This window comes from Echeneis naucrates, chromosome 19 (genome assembly GCF_900963305.1).
Source record: "Echeneis naucrates chromosome 19, fEcheNa1.1, whole genome shotgun sequence".
In the NCBI taxonomy this organism is placed as follows: domain Eukaryota; kingdom Metazoa; phylum Chordata; class Actinopteri; order Carangiformes; family Echeneidae; genus Echeneis; species Echeneis naucrates.
The window spans coordinates 8,961,474-8,979,111 of record NC_042529.1 but is presented as its reverse complement, the minus strand read 5'-3'; the positions used below and the strand labels follow the sequence as shown (position 1 = coordinate 8,979,111).

Below are 17,638 nucleotides of genomic sequence, written 5' to 3'. Positions count from 1 at the left end.
TCTCTGTCAAATAATTCCACGTAATATCCCCCATCTCTGCTCATCCATTTAAACTATATCATGTCTACTATTTCCCCCATATTTCTCAGCCTACATTAACTGTCCATCTCTCTTTTGCTTTCCCTGCCATTCACTGACACACTCTTTGCCCTTTCACTGGCTGCCCACTACTCTGTTACTCCAGCCCCAGCTCTCTGAATGTCATGAGCCATCTCTGGTTGCGCCCTGATCTTTTTATAGTCGAGCAGCTGAAATGTGAGGGGTCACAATGGGAGGATAAATACAAGGGCCAGTGGGCTGGAGAGGTGTCGCAGACGAAGGCTGGATCTTCTCCCTCCCTCTCTCTTCTCCCAGCACTCCTCCTAAACTCAAAGGTAAAAGAACAGAAATTACAATTTGGGGATCAATGCACTGCTTTATTAGGTTTTTCCTCTACCTGCATAACATCTCCATATATATCCCACACAAGAAATGTGATGTTCCACTTAATCCTTTTGTATTTCAAGTTTGTGGTTATTGCAGCTATAGACAGCTATAGTCACAAAAACTACACACTGAACATTTTGACTTGTTACACAACTCGTTAACTGGCATGAGCACTGTGTTAAACTATAGCATACTTGTGTTTCACAATTAAATTGTTCATGCTGCAAAGTTTCCACTGTGCCATTTTAAGCTGCGACTCATGAGCTTGACTGCGTCTATATTGAGTAGTGTGAACCAATTGATTAGTCTAGTCTACATTTGGCCTGCCTGCGTGGTTACTAGTCTTCCTGAGAACTACAAGTCTCACCAAAAGTGAGGGGTGTTATGTCTTCTTTCTGAGCCATAGCGCTTTCATTGCTTTGCAAGGCACACTGTGTATATTTAGTTCAGCCTATTGATAGTGGAGGCACATACAGAGAAGTGGTGGCAGGGTGTGTGATACAACAGGAATGAACAGAAAAGGTCAGGGCTAAGAGGCTAGAAAATGGAATAGGTCATCCACATACTTGCCATGATTATTTTCAACACTGGTCAGATAGTTGGAGGATGGGGTGGAGAAGGGGTGGGGGCTCTCTGACACTGGATACATTGTACTGTTGCATATTGTGCCTGGGGGAATAGTGAGTGCCCCCCCTGCAAAGACTGACTTGGTTCACCAGTTGACTCAACTTGTTTTTCAGAAAGTAAAATGTCTCACTATAAGGGCAACCTTCTGGTTTTGTCTCACCACTTCCGCTTCAGTCATCATCTAGATTTACTCATTTGACATTTTCTCTTGTCACCATGAGAATCACAAAGTAGGGCAGTTTGATTTTACTTTTGATTTTGTTTATTTTGCAAAATTAAACTTTTTTGAGAAGGTTTTTTGTCTTTGCTCTCTCAAATGTTTCCTGACAATCTCTTTCATCTCTTTCTATCCAGAGTCAGGATGCCTCACGCATACCCCTTCCTCACTCCTGAGCAGAAGAAGGAGCTCAGCGATATTGCTCATAAGATTGTCGCTCCTGGCAAGGGCATCCTTGCTGCTGATGAATCCACCGGTAAAGAATTTTAAGAACTTTAAAACACTTTTCACACCAAGCAGTCCTTCATGATGGACATTCTAGTAATTCCACTAATCAAAGTACATAGCTGGCATGTTGGAGAGTCATTCAAAAACTGAGCAAACAGGGACAAACCATGACTGGCTGTCTGAAATATATTCATGAGATCTAAAGTAGAAATTGTCTCCAAACACAACCACATTTTCATCTGTCTCTCCAACCTTCAGGCAGTGTGGCCAAGCGCTTCCAGAGCATCAATGCTGAGAACACTGAGGAGAACAGGAGGGTGTACCGTCAGCTCCTCTTCACCGCTGATGACCGCATCAAACCTTGCATTGGCGGCGTGATTCTCTTCCACGAGACCATGTACCAGAAGACCGATGGTGGCAAGCCCTTCCCCCAGCACCTCAAAGAAAGAGGCATGGTGGTGGGCATCAAGGTCGACAAGGGTGTTGTCCCCCTGGCCGGAACCAACGGCGAGACAACCACCCAGGGTGAGTAAAGTATATATTTTGACACAAAAATAAATATATATGATCCTTTCCTTTAGTATGTTCTAACAGCTCTGTGGTATCTAACTGCGTCCACTCCCTCTTTCACAGGTCTCGATGGACTCTATGAGCGTTGCGCCCAGTACAAGAAGGATGGTGCTGACTTCGCCAAGTGGCGTTGTGTGCTGAAGATCACCCCCACTACTCCCTCCAGGCTGGCCATCATTGAGAACGCTAATGTGCTTGCTCGCTATGCCAGCATCTGCCAGATGGTAAGACATCCAGGATAGAAAAGTTTTCCTCATAATCTTTTGTTTTCTCTTATAAATGAAGAGCTTGCATTAGCATTTCCATGTAGCTTTTTTAAACTGAAAGAGAAATGCCTTTAGAAGAATTCTAAAATTGACATTTTAAATATAACAAGACAAATATTATGAAATAATATGCCTCAAAGATTGGACCTAGCTGTGAGGAGCTCGAGCTTCCTGTGGCTTGTCTGTTTGTTAACATACTGGTTCTGATTTTTGCCCTTGCTTTCCTCAGCACGGCATCGTCCCCATCGTTGAGCCTGAGATTCTCCCTGATGGTGATCACGACCTGAAGCGCTGCCAGTACGTGACTGAGAAGGTCCTGGCTGCTGTGTACAAGGCCTTGTCTGACCACCATGTCTACCTGGAGGGCACTCTCCTCAAGCCTAACATGGTTACCGCTGGACACTCCTGCTCACACAAGTACAGCAACCAGGAGATTGCCATGGCAACTGTAACTGCCCTCCGCCGCACCGTGCCCCCTGCAGTCCCTGGTAAGCTTGGCGAGCATAAGACATTGATGACTTATATGTACATATAGCTGCAAACACACATTCGACTTTTCCCTGAATAGTTTCAGGGAATTTCAGGGAAAAAGTTTGTTCAGTTCTCATTATCTTCTTGTACAGGCATTACCTTCCTGTCTGGTGGCCAGAGTGAGGAGGATGCCTCTATCAACCTGAACGCCATGAACCAGTGCCCTCTCCACAGGCCCTGGGCCCTGACCTTTTCATACGGCCGTGCCCTGCAGGCCTCTGCCCTGAAAGCCTGGGGTGGCAAGAAGGAGAATGAAAAGGCCTGCCAGGAGGAGTTCGTCAAGAGAGCTCTGGTATGTGTGCATATCAATAAAAATGTTAAGTACGAATGTGTCACCATAAAGCAGGCTCGCACAGATGCTGCAGTAGACTTCAAAATTTGAATATGCATCAGATGACCCTGTGTTTTCTGCCTTTCACAGGCTAACAGCCAGGCCTGCGTGGGCAAATATGTGTCCAGTGGAGCCAGCACTGCTGGAGGAGAATCGCTGTTCGTGGCTAACCACGCTTACTAAACATGGACGCTCACCATCTCCCTTTCCACCATCTTCCCAACACTATTATGTCACACAGCAAAATTATGTCTTCTTAGACACTGCCGAAGAAACTGTCTCTGCTATTGACAATAACACTGATTCATCATCTTATCAGAAAGTTCAGACTTTTCTTTGAGCTATTGCTGTAGCTAAGAGATTGTGAAAAAAAGCTCTGCCTCCATTCCCTTACCTTTTATTTTTAAAGGCCTTCTCTTGGGTGAAGATTATCATACTGTTTTTACACAATTTATGCTTCTCTTTCCTTGGTCTGATTCCACCAAGTGCAGTGTAGGCTTTATACTGTTTCCATGGAATAAAGCATTTACCCAAATCTCTTACCTTACTTCTTTTTTTGTCTCACTTCCTTTTTGACTGATAAAAAGGAAGAGTGTTTCAACTTCTTCTTGAGTTGGTTGCGCAATATCAGGGTGGGACCAATAAATAATACGGTATATGAATGTATCTTATAATAGAATTTAATATAATTATAATTAATGTAATGACATTTAATAGAACTTAACAAGCACTTAAGACTAATAGAACTAGCGCTACTGAGGATAAAGCTAAAGCTGAGGATATTCATCACAAAAAATGGTCTCAAACATGCATGAATTATGTCTGGGGAATATCCTCTGACTGTTAAGTTTAGTATTCATGTAGTTCTAATGTAAGATTATTTGGTCAAATAGCTTTGATTTGCGCACAAGCAGCCTGTGACTCAAACAACTGCAGAGCTTATAACTTAATATCTGTTGATTAGCCCCAGTGATAAAAATAGCCTAAATTTGTGTTGCTACTGGTGTCAATGTTGTGCAGAAACATTTTGCAGCCTGAATGTTGCTCTCTGGCTGGACCTGCCTGTGGATCCTTCAGTAACACAACTTTTAAGCAGTAAACCTCAGACCAACATTTAAAGTCCCATTTAAGTTGCTTGTTCGTGACTTTGACAACAAGATTGTGTCATAGCTCATCATTAATTCTCTTAAAGGGTTTATTTCAATACTAGAAGAAATGTTTGCTTACATCTTAGATCAATAACACTTTATTGCTGATGCTTTATTCATCAGCTATCAATTAATTCATTTACGTGCATATAATACAGTGAAATATAAATCAAATCAGATTTGTTTGTGTAGCGCCAAATCATAACAAAGTTACATCAAGGCACTCTACATATCGAGCAGGTCTAGACCAAACTCTTTATAAAATTATTTAAACAGACCCAACAGATCCCCCGATGAGCAAGTACTTGGAGAGTATATGGTGTGATTAAAATGGATTAAAAGAGTAATATTTTAAAATTCATTGTGACAAACCTCATACAAGTTTTAATATTAAGTGCATTGAAGTTTGTGTTAAATTAAAAAAAGCTGACAAGAAAAAAACTTTTGAGCAGTTGTTTTGTTTGACTGCTATACAGCTAGAATCTGCTGCACAAACACCAAAATGGCACTGAGTGTGAGCTCAGTTGCGATGGCTGACGCCCTGGACGTCGTAGCTGGAGCTGATGTTGAATTTTGGGGGTTGGCTCGACACTCAAAGCTAATGTCAGGGTTAGCTCCTGTGGAGCTAAATGTCACAAAGTTAACGTCCGCCCCTTCCACTTTATCTTTGATCCAAGTCTGGAACTGAGACACTCGGGCATAGACCTCAGGAAACTCAGCCCGGGCACAAGGTACTCCAAAACTGGTAATGCCAGTCTGGATCCACTTTGACCCCGATTTGCATTGCAAAGGTCCACCAGAGTCCCCCTAAAAAAAAAAGGTCAAACACAGAAGATAAATGTAACTCAGAGTTACAGAATTTAGTCGTAGACTTTAGTGAACTAGATTAGCACATTCTCACTTATAATAGAAAAGCAGCTGTGGTCTTGTGATTTTCTGCAGTGACATGTCAGTCCTGCTGTAATGGCTCACCTGACATGCTCCTTTATTCTCTTGTCCAGCACAGATCATGTTGCCAGAGATATTTGCTTCTTGTACTGGACGATATCTGCAGCTGCATTCGTTGTTTCCAATAACAGGAATCTGAACCTCCTGAAGTACATCAGCTGGGGGCTCTGCAGGAAGTAAAGAAATTGTGCTAATCTTTTTTTTTTTAAGTATAATGGGGGATGTGATAGTGAAAAATAATGTGGCATGATGGCACCCACATGGAAATGTGGTCTGAATGCTTTCGCTAACGAAAAAGGTTCTCACCATCCCTTCCAAACCTGCCCCAGCCAGTGGTCCAGCACAGGGTGGAGTTGTACACTTGACTGGAATTACTTGCCAGGCAGATGGGTCTGATAAAGTCAGTGAATGTTAAAGGGTTGCTGAGCCTCATCAGGGCAATGTCATTGTCGAACAATGTGTCGTTGTAGTCAGGGTGGACGATGATTGTAGACACACTCCGCATCTCCTCGTTAACATTAGGCCCGCTTTGTGTCACTCTTCCAAAGTAGAGAGTCCATTCAGCAGGCGAGCTCCTGGATTCAAAACAAGACTCATTCAGTGGACTGGAGATTTTGAATACAGGAATTAACTGAACTCAAACCAGTCTGAGCAGTACATTTTAAATAACATATCTAAGTGAACAGCTGCATGGGTGAAGCACTTCAGAGGATGTGAGATGTGGTATCAGATTAATTTGTACTGTGGTTTACTTTACAATACAAAAAAGTAAAGCATCATTTTTCATGCGATAAGACTGGTGTGCAGTGTGACTTGGTCTTTGAAGCCTTAAAAAAAATGTTATTTGAGATGATGTACAATATTGATCATACAAGTTATACAACTCACAAATTATATCAGAATTTACTGGTTGGTTTGTCAGTGAATTTCAGTTCCTTATTATTAAAGAGCCAGCGTTTTCAAAATACATTTTGCTTATGAAGGCAAGAAACTGAATCATTCACAAGCAGTTAGTTTCACTTGACAGCACTGGGCCGCTTATTGTCCAGCCTATTGTCAGATCAGGCCAATATTGACAAATAGCAGTATATCTTCTATAATTGAGCTTTTGCAACGTCACAGAATTCATCACTTGCAACAGCTGCAGCTGAAGACATTATGTTTTCCAGCTGTTGAACACAAAGTCACTGAAAGAGAAATGATAACAGTGGAAGGTGTTGAACGGTCTATGATGCCCAACTTTTTATGGTGAAGGAATCAATTTTCTGTTCGGGAGGTGACTGAAGAGGGGCATGGCAGGGTTTATGAAGGTTTTTTGATTAGTGATGAATGAGTAATAGTCTGTCTTACGTTAGGATGCAGTGGGCTGCTGTGAGTACCCATTGGTCACTGATGACGGTCCCTCCACAAGTGTGGGATTCCCGGAAGTGTATGCTGACCTGCCAGGGCCACGACCCGGCTGTGGCATTCTCACCACCCACTATCCTTGTGTTTAGGGGAGCCATGCCACAGTCTGACAGAAAACACACAATTCCATCAGTACAGTAATAGTGAAGTCAGGCTCATTCATTTATGAGGAGCTGTTTCTATGCAGCTGCTTAAATTCATTGTTGCTCAAGCTCATGGTTGTGTACTCATAGTAGTTATAATATGAACAATAAACAATATTTACACCAACAAGAGAGTTTATTTGGCTGTGTTAAATGCAACTTACCCTGAGCCTTTGCCCCTGTTGGAGAGAAATATGAAAAGGTTATAAAATATTTTATACCTCATACTTATTACTCATCATGGAGTATTCATAATATGTTGTAGATGTGTGTAACTATTGCCACCATGTGGCAGCAGAGTTACAGCTGCTTCCTGTACATAGCACTGTGAGTGTTAGGACATTATTTTCTACCTTTTGGTTTAGACATTTTCATGGTGTAGTTCTCTGACAGTATGCAAATGTCAAAAGTGTGTTTAATGATGAGGAAAAAAGCACCTTCTGATATTTCTTAATCACTGACAATCAATAAAATGCTATCTCATGGTTACTAGTGGATTTTCATCAAGTTGTGTCTCATTCCTTGCTCCTAAAGTGACAATCACTCTAATGGAAGCCATCAATAAAATACATCCTTATGTGTTAATGCGTGACATATAAAGTGTTTTGAATGAGAAAAGAGCTGAGTCTCACCAAACAGGTCAAACAACATCTGACAGATGCTCGGCCATGACTTGACATTGTGGTTTACAACACTTAATGAAATTATCACAAATGTAATATAATTGAAAATGAATTACTATGCTGAATATTAATATGATGAATTGACAATTAATGTATAGTGTTGAAGTAAGCTACAGCTCTCTAAAAATACCCCTGCCTTTACACTGTATTAACATCATAATGAGGTGTATGAACCTTGTTCATAACATTACCTTAGCCACACATTTACACAACACCACCATGACAACCTTAGCAGTGACTGAGAAACTAGTTACTGTGAAGCTGAATCAAACTTCTCTAACATTGTGGATAGACAATAAATATATATTGTTGTTGCTTTAATATGAATTTATGGTCTGAAATAGATTGTAATGGTGTAATACACTAATATCTCAGAATAAAAACTCACTTTTTCCATTGAGGACCATCCATGTCAAGAGTATCAGTGTAGTCCAGGCTGCCATAATGTGCCTAATGTTTTGTCTTCAGTGCAGAGGCTGGCTGTTTCACTTTTTCTTCCTGGACTCATGGTTCATTCATTTACAAAACAACCACACCTTAATTAAAGCTGGTCCAGGAATCTGGAGGCGTAGTTACCTCTGTAAGAATTCAAGCAAAATATCTGGTATGCACTCATCAGCATACCTTTTGCTAGTTGATTATTGTGTTGTGCCACTATAAGATAGTTATAATTATGTCTTTCATTTCTGTTTTACACACCTAATTTGCAGTGAGCCTCCATAATCCTGGAAAGGCTGCCAGGCAGCGTGTAATGGCGGCATTTTATCTTCTCATCTTTCATTCATCTTCAACCACTTGTCTGTTTCCAAGCCACAGGGTGCTGGAGCCAATCCCAGCTCACTGTGAGTGAGGGCGGGGTACACCATGGACAGGTCGCCAGTCCATCACAGGGCCAACACACAGAGACAGACAGAGACCAACAACCACTCACACTCACACTCAGATCTACAGGCAATTTAGAGTCACCAATTAACCCAAACATGAACAGGAAGCTGGAGTACCCAGGGAAAACCCATACAGGATCATACAAAATTCGCACAGAAAGGCCCCAGACCATGACCTTCTTACTGTGGGGCCAGAGTGCAAACCACTACGCCGCCACACCGCCCTTGCATTTTATCATGTTAACTTATTTAAAATCTCTGAAACAGTGGTTTTTCTTTTGGTGTTGTTTTTTAAGCAGATTTACTTAATTTGGTCCAGCTCTTTCCTCATCTGTCTGATTTTTACCCTAAACTAAGGACAGATATGTGAGTTATATATTATTATTATTACTGCACAGATCCTCTCATCTTACGGGTGAAAGTAAAAAACAATATCATTTAGAACTGACTAAAAATGTGCAGTGATAGGGAAGCTGCTCTGAATAGCAGCTTGGCAAGTTAAGATAAGGAAGGTTAATATCCGTTGCTTTTATTGTGAGACCAGGGGGTAACTGGTGAGACCAGTTGTGGAGAGGAAATGTTGCTTGGGCTCCCAAGCTGGTAGGGAGCTCCAGAGGGCAGACACACCACTCTACAGCAATGTCTACAATGCAGCTCCCTCCCCCTTCAACAACCAATGGACAATTGGCAAAGCAGCATGTGTTCTCCTGGATGATTTGCGTTGACATATCAGAAGTAGTTTTGCTTATTCATTTCAGGAAGTACATAGCCTGCATACACGAGTGAATAAGATCAACAACAATAAACTGAACCAACTGCTTGCCAAAACAATGCTGATTTTCTCAAGCTGCTCCTCAGTAGGCATGAGAAGCTAACGCTAATAGTTTTATAAAGGCTGTTGTATAAGTTGTAAATGAATAATCAAAGAGCATGAAAATAAATGAATAAATATAATTGCCATTGTACAATCTATTTTGACAAAACAAAATCAAACTTTCTGGAAATCAACAGATGCTACAGTTGTCATTGACACACACTCACCCAGCTGTGGTCTCTCAGAAATGTTTCTGAAACTTAGTTTGGAGAAACCTTTTAAGTTTGAAAGTTGAGTACAGTGTCAGTTGTATTAATCATTCATTTGATGCTGTTCTCTCCATCAACCCATTGTGCCCTTCCTTTGCTCTCTCAGTCTTTCAACCTCATGAAAGAAGCGGAGAAAGGAAAGGTTAGAAAACAAGATATTTAGCCAAAAAGACTCACAATTTAACCACAGAAAACCAAACACAAACAAAGTAATGAGGCACATTAATCATGTCTTTTCTCTCTCTTTCACTTTTGTTGCCACCTAAAGCAAAGTAAAACTGAAAAAGGAACACAAGAGAGGAGAACAGCCAAAGATAACAATTGAAAGACAACCAAGTGACAGAGAGACTGTGTGATCTCCAAATAAGAAATGAACCCATGTCCACTGACTGATGTGTGTTAAGATCAATTAAAGAGCAAAGTTAAACAATTTAAACAGCTAATCCAGTTAATGAATATTCAGAGGGGGACAAAACACGCACCTTTTCCTTCTAACATCAAGCACTTGATCAGGTTAAAAATTAACTTCAAGCAGAGAGATGGATCATGGCAGCAGCTGACTGAACAGCCGCTTGGTCTTTACAGGGAGGAAAAAAAACACGTTCTCCTATTTTCATCCTTTTTTTTTTTGTTTTTGTCGTGGATGTAACACCACAGTAACTCTTCCACAGATAGAAAAGAGTTGTAGTCTCGCCTGAGTGTTTGCCCACATAAACTCAGTGGGATTGCCCTCTCTGTTTGTTCATCGCAACACTGCACCAATGTAAAGTAGCCCCAAAACCTTGGCCAGAGGCCTGCCTGAATTTTAAGTGACCAGTTCCCCCACTTGTGTGTCCCTGCACATCAAACTTCTCTTCCTCGGTTTCCTTGTGGCTCTCTCGGGCCTCCAGGGTTCACTTATTTAGCAGGACACACACATCAAAGGGTGTCCTTTCACTCCTGTCAGGGCAACATTTCTCATTATCCATCTGGAAGGACAATCCCGCCCACTGTCATCGAATAGCTCTATATAAGACGGCAAAAGGTCCGATGATAAGACGTTGGTCTCAAGACAAGTTTGGCCATGCAGTGTAAAGTCCTCGTCTATTTCGTACTCTTGAGTCTCATAAAGCATGGTGAGTATTGCTTCATTGCACTCACAGACCAATTACAAAGAATATATTGTTGTTTCTTCAGCTAACATCCAGGTCTCTGCAAGTTTGAGCTGGTGGTTTCAGACACAGGAGTTAAAAAAAAGTACACTCATTGCATGTTGGTTATATGCAGACATATCAGTGTCAACATGCACCTGACCTTTATATTGTGTTGATTCATTGATTTTTCAGGAGTGTACACCAGGTTGATTGAAAGTATTGAAGCATTGTGGATAAAGTGCAACATGTTTGGGCATTGTGTCTATACCTAAGTGAAACATTGGATGTTTTCTCTATTGATGTCGCTTTATCTTCTGTAGAATGAGGCCAATGTGGGTGATGTTGCTGGGTTCATAGGATTGTCTCAGGAATTTTAAATTCCACATTCCAGTCTGACTATTTGTATTAAATGTCGCTTAAGGAAATGTCTGTCCACATTGCAATGCATAAGCTGACACAAGATATTGCCCTGTAAAACTTAATATTGTCCATGTATACATTGTATATTGAGGCCTCTATGTTCACTCTATTTGGGGCACATGCAAATGAGTGCTGGCTTGTGGTTGGATCAGTATTTTAAGAGACTTGTCCACTAAAGTAAAGAATTAATCAAGTTTATGTTCATTCGTCTTCTTGTCACCCTGCTATGATCTATCACACTTGACAAGAGTGAGTGTGCAACATAAACAAGGTTTTCGTTTGCCTGTCTTTTTCCTGCCAAAGTATTTATTGCACTAGTTACTAATTAAACTGTTTGGGTTTCCAGACCTGAAAGGCATGTTATTTACATTGATTTAATGAAAGCATGCTGGGATTACTGTTTTACAATGAGATGAAAAGAAAGCATGTGAAATGGAAAATTTATGAAACTCACACCCATGACCCTGAACTCCTAGTCACTGTTGATTTAAACTTATGAGATATCAATTGTGAGAACTGGACAAACACGTTTGTAGCATAACGGCATTTATGTACAATACAAAAAAAAACAAATGAACAGGATGACATTAAAAGAGGATTGTGTAACTTTTGCTGAGCAGCTGCATTGGTTCAGGTTGCATTTGCAAAACACAAGTTCCATGGACATCTTTCCTTAAATAATCAAGAGTTTGGTTAACCTGAACAGTATCTGCCTTTTTTGTGTAGGCTTTCATATTTATGTTTTTAGAAAGGAGGAAAAGTTATATTTTTCACATTGTAAGTTGAAGATGTTCTTGAAAACAAGTTTATTACAGAAAACGAGACTTGAATACAAATATGTATCTCTCCTTCACTGTGAATAAGTTGTGTTTTCAATTGAAGTAAGTTGAGGATCAGACTCAAATATAAACTACATCAAAGTTATGTCCTCACAATCACATCAGCCCCATTAAGCTCGCACTGCAGAGTAGAAGTTAGCATTGTTAGTGTGGCTAAAGGTCCTTTATTTTCTCTCCATCTGAGCGCTCTTTCTCTGTTCACAGTGTCTCCAAGTGAAATTCAGACCAGCCCAAACACAAATGCAACCCTCCCTTGCAACGTGACGTTCCGGGATTTTGATGGGGACAAAATGGACCAGTCTTTCTTCAGCGTCAGCTGGATAAGTAACGGCTCGGACATTGCCTCATTCAGAAATGCAACAACACAAATAAAGGAAGGTTTCAGCTGGCACACAAGTCAGTTTGTCAGTGGGGACTTTTCACTGATCGTCCTCAAAGCTAGCCTAGATCAGCAGGGGGTGTATGAGTGCACCGTCAGCTACAACTCCACACTGCTTCACTCCACCAACGTTACGTTTGGCATCCTTGGTATGTCTCTGTTCAGTTGTTCAGATTTGGGCTTTCGCTGCTCATTTCAAATATTTAAAATAAAAATAATTTCCACTTCTCTTTTTAGCTTCCCCAACTCTTTCAGTGCCTGAGCAGTGGGTGGTATTGGGGACAGAGAGCCATGTTAACTGTCACGCAGATGGTTTCTATCCCCCTCCTGTCTTTTTCTCCTGGACCAGAGATGGGCAAGTGATTCGGCCTCTCTACCAGGTTGAAGGTGAACAAACTCCAGATGGTTATTACTCGGCTTTGGGCAACCTAACCTTCTACCCATCCCGTGAGGACCAAAATGAGACCTTTGGCTGCAGAGTGTCGCACAATGGAAGCTATCAAGAGCTGGATTTCAAACTCAACATCACCTGTGAGTGGCACACAGAGGCTTATCAGTCTTTACAGTACAAAGTATGAGAAAAATCGATTCCCTTTTTTATCTGATTAAGCCTACAAAGTAACAAAAAGCTTTCAATACTTTGTTTGTCAGATCTCCCCTCCGTTCGACTCTCTGCTGTGCCATCACCTTCCAGCAACAATCCCCTCACCCTTTACTGTGACCTGGAGAGTTTCTACCCAGAGAAAGTGTCTGTGTTCTGGATTCAAAATGGCACAGCCCTCCCTGAGCCCCCCATCACTGAGCAAAACCCAGATGGGACCTTCACAACAAGGCGTTATTTTACACTGAGCCCAGAGCAAAGGATGCAAGGTGGAGAAGTGGAGTGTGGAGTAAGCCAACCTGGACTGGTGCACCCAGTCAGCGGGTCAGCTAACCTAGAAATACTGGATCCTCAAGGTACTAATAATACAAACGGATTCGTATGGAGTAACATGCGGGAGATCACGCCCATCTGAGTCACACAAATATCTTTCATTTAAAATATCTGTTCTACTTTGATGGATAATTACACAAGATTGTAGTTTGGAACAATGTGTGTAGAAAAACGAAACAAAAACAAATCGCTCTTGGTTCACATTGGGATAGTGATGTAATGGTTCATCTTGTTCTCGTTGCTTTCTTCCTGATACTTCTGACATCATTTAATATCTAGGATTCCTGCTCATGTGTCTTTTGTCACGTTGTTTCCTGGCAGATGAGTCTCCAGTGTTGACTAAATCAGCCAAAGCATCTGTGGCTATGATGTGTATTTCTATAGTCCTGGTTTTCCTGCTCTGTTTTGGATTTTCCTGGAGGAGAAGAGATGGTGAGTTGGAATAGGCCTCCAGTTCCACTTAAAAACATTGACGTGTCTTGATTCTTATCATATTTTCACAAACTACAATGCAGAATTAACTAGAAAATAAACTAGTATAAAGTGCAAGCACTCAATAAAATATACACAATAAGCTTCAGGGATATGTTATCAGGACTTGCTGTACAATATTTGCCATGGTTCACTAATTAAATAATTTATTCCTCTCATTTTCCCTCACTCAGAGAAACAGAAGTCTCTCAGTGTGTCAGGGATCATCCTCCCACCACGTGTGGTTGTAGGTCAAAAGGGCAGGGTGACAGTGACCATCGAAGGCAGGAGGGTGGACCGGGTCCAGACTGCATGGTTCCTCAATGACACCCCTATCTCTGACACCTCATTCACAGGTAGGAATCCGGAAAACCAGCAGTTGAATGAATTCCTTCTTTTACCTTTTAGGTCTCTCATTCCTGCATTGGCAATCACAAACTTCTGCTGTGCTGCCACACACTGACCAAACTCTGTTTGAATTTTGTGAAAATTCTCATCTTCAGGGGGCGAGGGCGGGGTACACCCTGGACAGGTCACCAGTCCATCACAGGGCCTTTTTGTCAATATATCATCTAGATTATTTTAGCATGGGACTTCTTTATTGACAGCCATGTGAATGGTACCACTCCTCTGATCTAACCTTCAGAAAGAAAGCAAATAAGTATATATGCTTCTTCCTCTAAAGCTACATAAGGCAAGTAATGCTGGGTGTTTAAAGGGTGAATATAATGACTAAGAAGGAGATGAAATGTGTTCCGACTGATGTCATAAAATTAAACATTAAAGTGCATTATGGCACATGAAATGTTTCCTATTCTACTCCTGAAGAATACCATGCTTTCTCTTCTCTTTTCCACTTTCATTTTGCTAACATCTTATCCGTATCCACACACATAGGGACCTCCAAAGCTAACTTTAACTGTCTCTATAACCCTCTAACCACCATCCATCTGCCCTATGGTCTAACGCTCACCTCCCCAGTGTCAGAGAAAGGTCCCCTGCTGTCCTCCAGAGGCGAGATGGGTTACTACAAGCTGCACACCCAGGGGCCCCTGCATTCATCTGGAAATGGGACTCAACAGCTGATCTCTGCGCTCACCTTCATCCCGCAGATCTCAATCCACAAGGGGGCTGTGTTTAAGTGTCAGGTGTCTTACATAGGCAAGGACAAGATTGTGGTGGAGAGAGTCTCTGAGAAGTTTTCCATTCTGTGTAAGAAATGATTTCATCTCATTAATATTCAGTGTACTTTTGTGTGAGCCTCACCTCATGTTTGTTTATTTCAATGCGAAATTGTGCCTACGTTCTCTTTCAGCTGTCCCTGAAGTATCAGAAATTCAACTGGCAGAGACACCAAATGACTCTGGTAGTAGTTTATCCTCCTGTTGCTCTTTAATAAATGAAAATATGTCCCTGGTCACAGGAAGCTACATCCAGGATATTTCTATCTTTCAGATGTCATCAGCTTGACAGTGCGGGCTTCACATTTCCATCCAGATGTCATTACCTTCCGCTGGTTCTGTCAGGGGGGCGAGCTGAGCCCTGTGGCCTCACAGGCCTCATCCTCCCCTCGACCCAATTCAGATGGCTTCTTTTCAGCCTACAGCCAGTGTAAACTGCCACGGAGTGAACTTGAAAAGGGAGGCACTAAAGTATGGGTCAGTGTCCACCACATTGCTCTAAAGCAGCCAGTCACCCGTGAAACCAGAGGTAAGAAAGAAAGGAAGACAAACAAATCACATTTAATGTTTTAAAAGATTCTAATTAAAATTTTCTGTTTGATCCCACACAGGCTTCATCAAAAGGCCACGTGTGTCCGAAATTGCTGCCTCTGCATCTTCCCCAGATGAGGGACTGACCTTGGGATGTGAAATCACAGATTTCTACCCTCCAATTATATCAGTCACTTGGCTGAAGCTCACTGAAGGAGAGCAAGATGACAGAGAGGAGGAGGTGATTGAGGGAGGAGAGATATGGGGCCCCATTCAGACCCATCCGACAGTCTACAGGGCCACAGCTGCTCTGAATAGAAGGGCCACAAATCAGGAGAAGGAGAAAAATGGGGTTATTTGCAGAGTGGAGCACTGTTCCCTACCTGAGCCTATTGAGAAACACTGGAGAAAGGTTGACATTGGTATGAAAACTCATCAGCGTTTATATCGTCAGTCATTGGCTGTTGAAATATGGAGAAACCCAAAGAAAAAAATACACAAATTCACCTGCTTTTACCTTTGCATGAACTAACACTCTGTTTGCTCTCCTGTAGTTGCTCCCTCCATCCCTCCATCAATCTCAGTCTGTTGGAGCAGTGAAGGGGTTGGTGTGTTCTCTCTCCTGCTGAAGGGAGGTCACCCGAAAGTCAAATTACTCTGGGCAGCCGGAGGATCCACTCTCTCTCCGCTGGTGTCGAGTGAAACAGAGGAGATAGGAGATGACAATCAGAGGGAGCTAAAAAGCGTGTGTGCCCTGGAGAGGTCTACAAGTCTGCCAAGACAGACCAACAAGCAGCCAGAGAGACAGAACAACGGACATATAATAAGTATTTGTCATTCATTCATTCATTTTTTATTTTATAAAATACATTTACTGAAGAAATGATGATAGAAAATACAGGACAGTGTTTCCTGTAACTTTGCCAGAACTTTGGAAAATGCTTATCTGGGTTATTGTGGCCTGGTCTAAGTCTACAAATGCAAATGTTTAAAGTGGTTTTAAAATTCTGTATTTGCATCACAGAATACAATAATTGAAACATCCCCTGTTGCATGTTGGCACCATTTGGATCTAATCTAAGTATCCTGAGCTCTTGTGTTGCAATTTGCAACATTCTCTGTCTCCTCCAAGACTTTATGGAAATTTATGGAAAATGCAGTTTTAAATTGATGAAATGCTCTGATAAAATGTAGAAAGAGTGGGGGAATCACTTCATTTAGAACGCCGTGGATTGAACATGAGTCTAAAATTCATCTTGCATCCTTCATTATTTACACCAATTTCCGAATTTTCGCAAAATAGTCAGAGTTTCAATACACATCTCTTCTGATCTATCTTGGAAGAGGAGTGTATTTTGCTGCCAGCCAAACTGTATGCAGAAATGTGCAGTCCTAACTCACTGCTGCTGTGACTTCACAGAAACCAAAGCTGCTGTTACAGCCCCAGACATCGAAGGAATACAATACATTGATGAAAAAGTGGATGAAGAAAACAATGACATGGACCGGGATGAAGACACAATGTCAGAGTCAAGCAGTGACAAAGATGGAGATGAAGACCCAGGTGCGTTGCACATCAACAAAGTGGACCTGAGGAAGGGCTCCAGAGGAAATGAGAGCGCACGTTTGAGAGTGTGTGTGGAGATCACACACCCTGCGCTCCAGCTTCCTGTTTACCGGACATGGACAGGTAAGACCATGCAAACAATTCACTAGAGAGGTTCGGATAGGGATTAGTGAAGAATCAGAGAGATTTACAGCTTGAGGGAGATTACTACTGCCGCTATGCTGCAGCAGAAAAAGGTGATTGTTCATTTCAACAGGAACTGTGTTCACGTTGACTTCATCAACTTGATCTTGTGACTTGTCTTTCAGAGCCCAATGAGGAAATTTCATCTTCTGCATGAAAGACCTGATGTTGAAAGAGTGCCTCTATATTTCATATATCCCATATTATGTATCTAACATGCTGTATTGTCTATGTGTTTTTTTTTATAATGAACTAGTCTTGTCTTAAGAATATCCAACTGTTTCCGATGTAATCAAATGTGGTCTTGTTTCATTTATGATTCGTATTTATTATGATGTGTCTTCTATTACTTTTTTCTTTCAACTCTATGATTTTAAGAAGTGCTCATATTTTTTGTACAAAATGTTTTACAATAATAACAGATCTCTGTGGATTTTGTCAAATCTAAAACACCTTTGCAAAACAAAAATCAAAACTTTTTGGAAAAGATGTTACTTTGAGTCAATGA

General features: G+C 41.4%; 3 protein-coding genes across 3 annotated transcripts; 2 read left to right on the top strand and 1 right to left on the bottom strand.

Annotated features, from left to right (window-relative positions):
* Positions 1-242: 242 nt before the first annotated feature.
* On the top strand, positions 243-3,743 carry aldoab (aldolase a, fructose-bisphosphate, b). The gene is made up of 7 exons (XM_029527238.1): positions 243-374; positions 1,408-1,526; positions 1,757-2,023; positions 2,132-2,292; positions 2,564-2,822; positions 2,958-3,157; positions 3,287-3,743. Exons 2-7 carry the CDS (start codon positions 1,415-1,417, stop codon positions 3,377-3,379), a joined length of 1,092 nt encoding a protein of 363 aa, XP_029383098.1. The 5' UTR covers positions 243-374; positions 1,408-1,414; the 3' UTR covers positions 3,380-3,743.
* A 630-nt stretch (positions 3,744-4,373) lies between these two features.
* On the bottom strand, positions 4,374-8,028 carry LOC115059965 (chymotrypsin-like protease CTRL-1). The gene is made up of 6 exons (XM_029527734.1): positions 7,914-8,028; positions 7,007-7,021; positions 6,643-6,805; positions 5,599-5,867; positions 5,317-5,459; positions 4,374-5,151 (listed from the first exon to the last, which is right to left on the bottom strand). Exons 1-6 carry the CDS (start codon positions 7,966-7,968, stop codon positions 4,813-4,815), a joined length of 984 nt encoding a protein of 327 aa, XP_029383594.1. The 5' UTR covers positions 7,969-8,028; the 3' UTR covers positions 4,374-4,812.
* A 2,491-nt stretch (positions 8,029-10,519) lies between these two features.
* Positions 10,520-17,361, top strand: LOC115060541 (uncharacterized). The gene is made up of 13 exons (XM_029528486.1): positions 10,520-10,607; positions 12,089-12,412; positions 12,501-12,794; positions 12,915-13,220; positions 13,519-13,629; positions 13,863-14,024; positions 14,650-14,880; positions 14,984-15,034; positions 15,124-15,378; positions 15,461-15,802; positions 15,935-16,207; positions 16,801-17,070; positions 17,256-17,361. The coding sequence occupies exons 1-13, from the start codon at positions 10,556-10,558 to the stop codon at positions 17,285-17,287; spliced, it is 2,703 nt and encodes a 900-aa protein (XP_029384346.1). The 5' UTR covers positions 10,520-10,555; the 3' UTR covers positions 17,288-17,361.
* Positions 17,362-17,638: the final 277 nt, after the last annotated feature.

What these genes read in the sequence shown, in the direction of transcription:
- aldoab (XM_029527238.1), top strand. Translation starts at nt 1,415, where the DNA reads ATGCCTCACGCATACCCCTTCCTCACTCCTGAGCAGAAGAAGGAGCTC. An exon ending in CGGCGAGACAACCACCCAGG is followed by an intron (nt 2,024 to 2,131) that starts GTGAGTAAAGTA and finishes CCTCTTTCACAG; the next exon opens with GTCTCGATGGACTCTATGAG. An exon ending in AGTTCGTCAAGAGAGCTCTG is followed by an intron (nt 3,158 to 3,286) that starts GTATGTGTGCAT and finishes TGCCTTTCACAG; the next exon opens with GCTAACAGCCAGGCCTGCGT.
- LOC115059965 (XM_029527734.1), bottom strand. Translation starts at nt 7,968, where the DNA reads ATGGCAGCCTGGACTACACTGATACTCTTGACATGGATGGTCCTCAAT. An exon ending in GCAGCCCACTGCATCCTAAC is followed by an intron (nt 5,868 to 6,642) that starts GTAAGACAGACT and finishes TTTTGAATCCAG; the next exon opens with GAGCTCGCCTGCTGAATGGA. An exon ending in GGGCAGGTTTGGAAGGGATG is followed by an intron (nt 5,460 to 5,598) that starts GTGAGAACCTTT and finishes TACTTCCTGCAG; the next exon opens with AGCCCCCAGCTGATGTACTT.
- LOC115060541 (XM_029528486.1), top strand. Translation starts at nt 10,556, where the DNA reads ATGCAGTGTAAAGTCCTCGTCTATTTCGTACTCTTGAGTCTCATAAAG. An exon ending in AGAAATACTGGATCCTCAAG is followed by an intron (nt 13,221 to 13,518) that starts GTACTAATAATA and finishes GTTTCCTGGCAG; the next exon opens with ATGAGTCTCCAGTGTTGACT. An exon ending in TGAGAAGTTTTCCATTCTGT is followed by an intron (nt 14,881 to 14,983) that starts GTAAGAAATGAT and finishes GTTCTCTTTCAG; the next exon opens with CTGTCCCTGAAGTATCAGAA.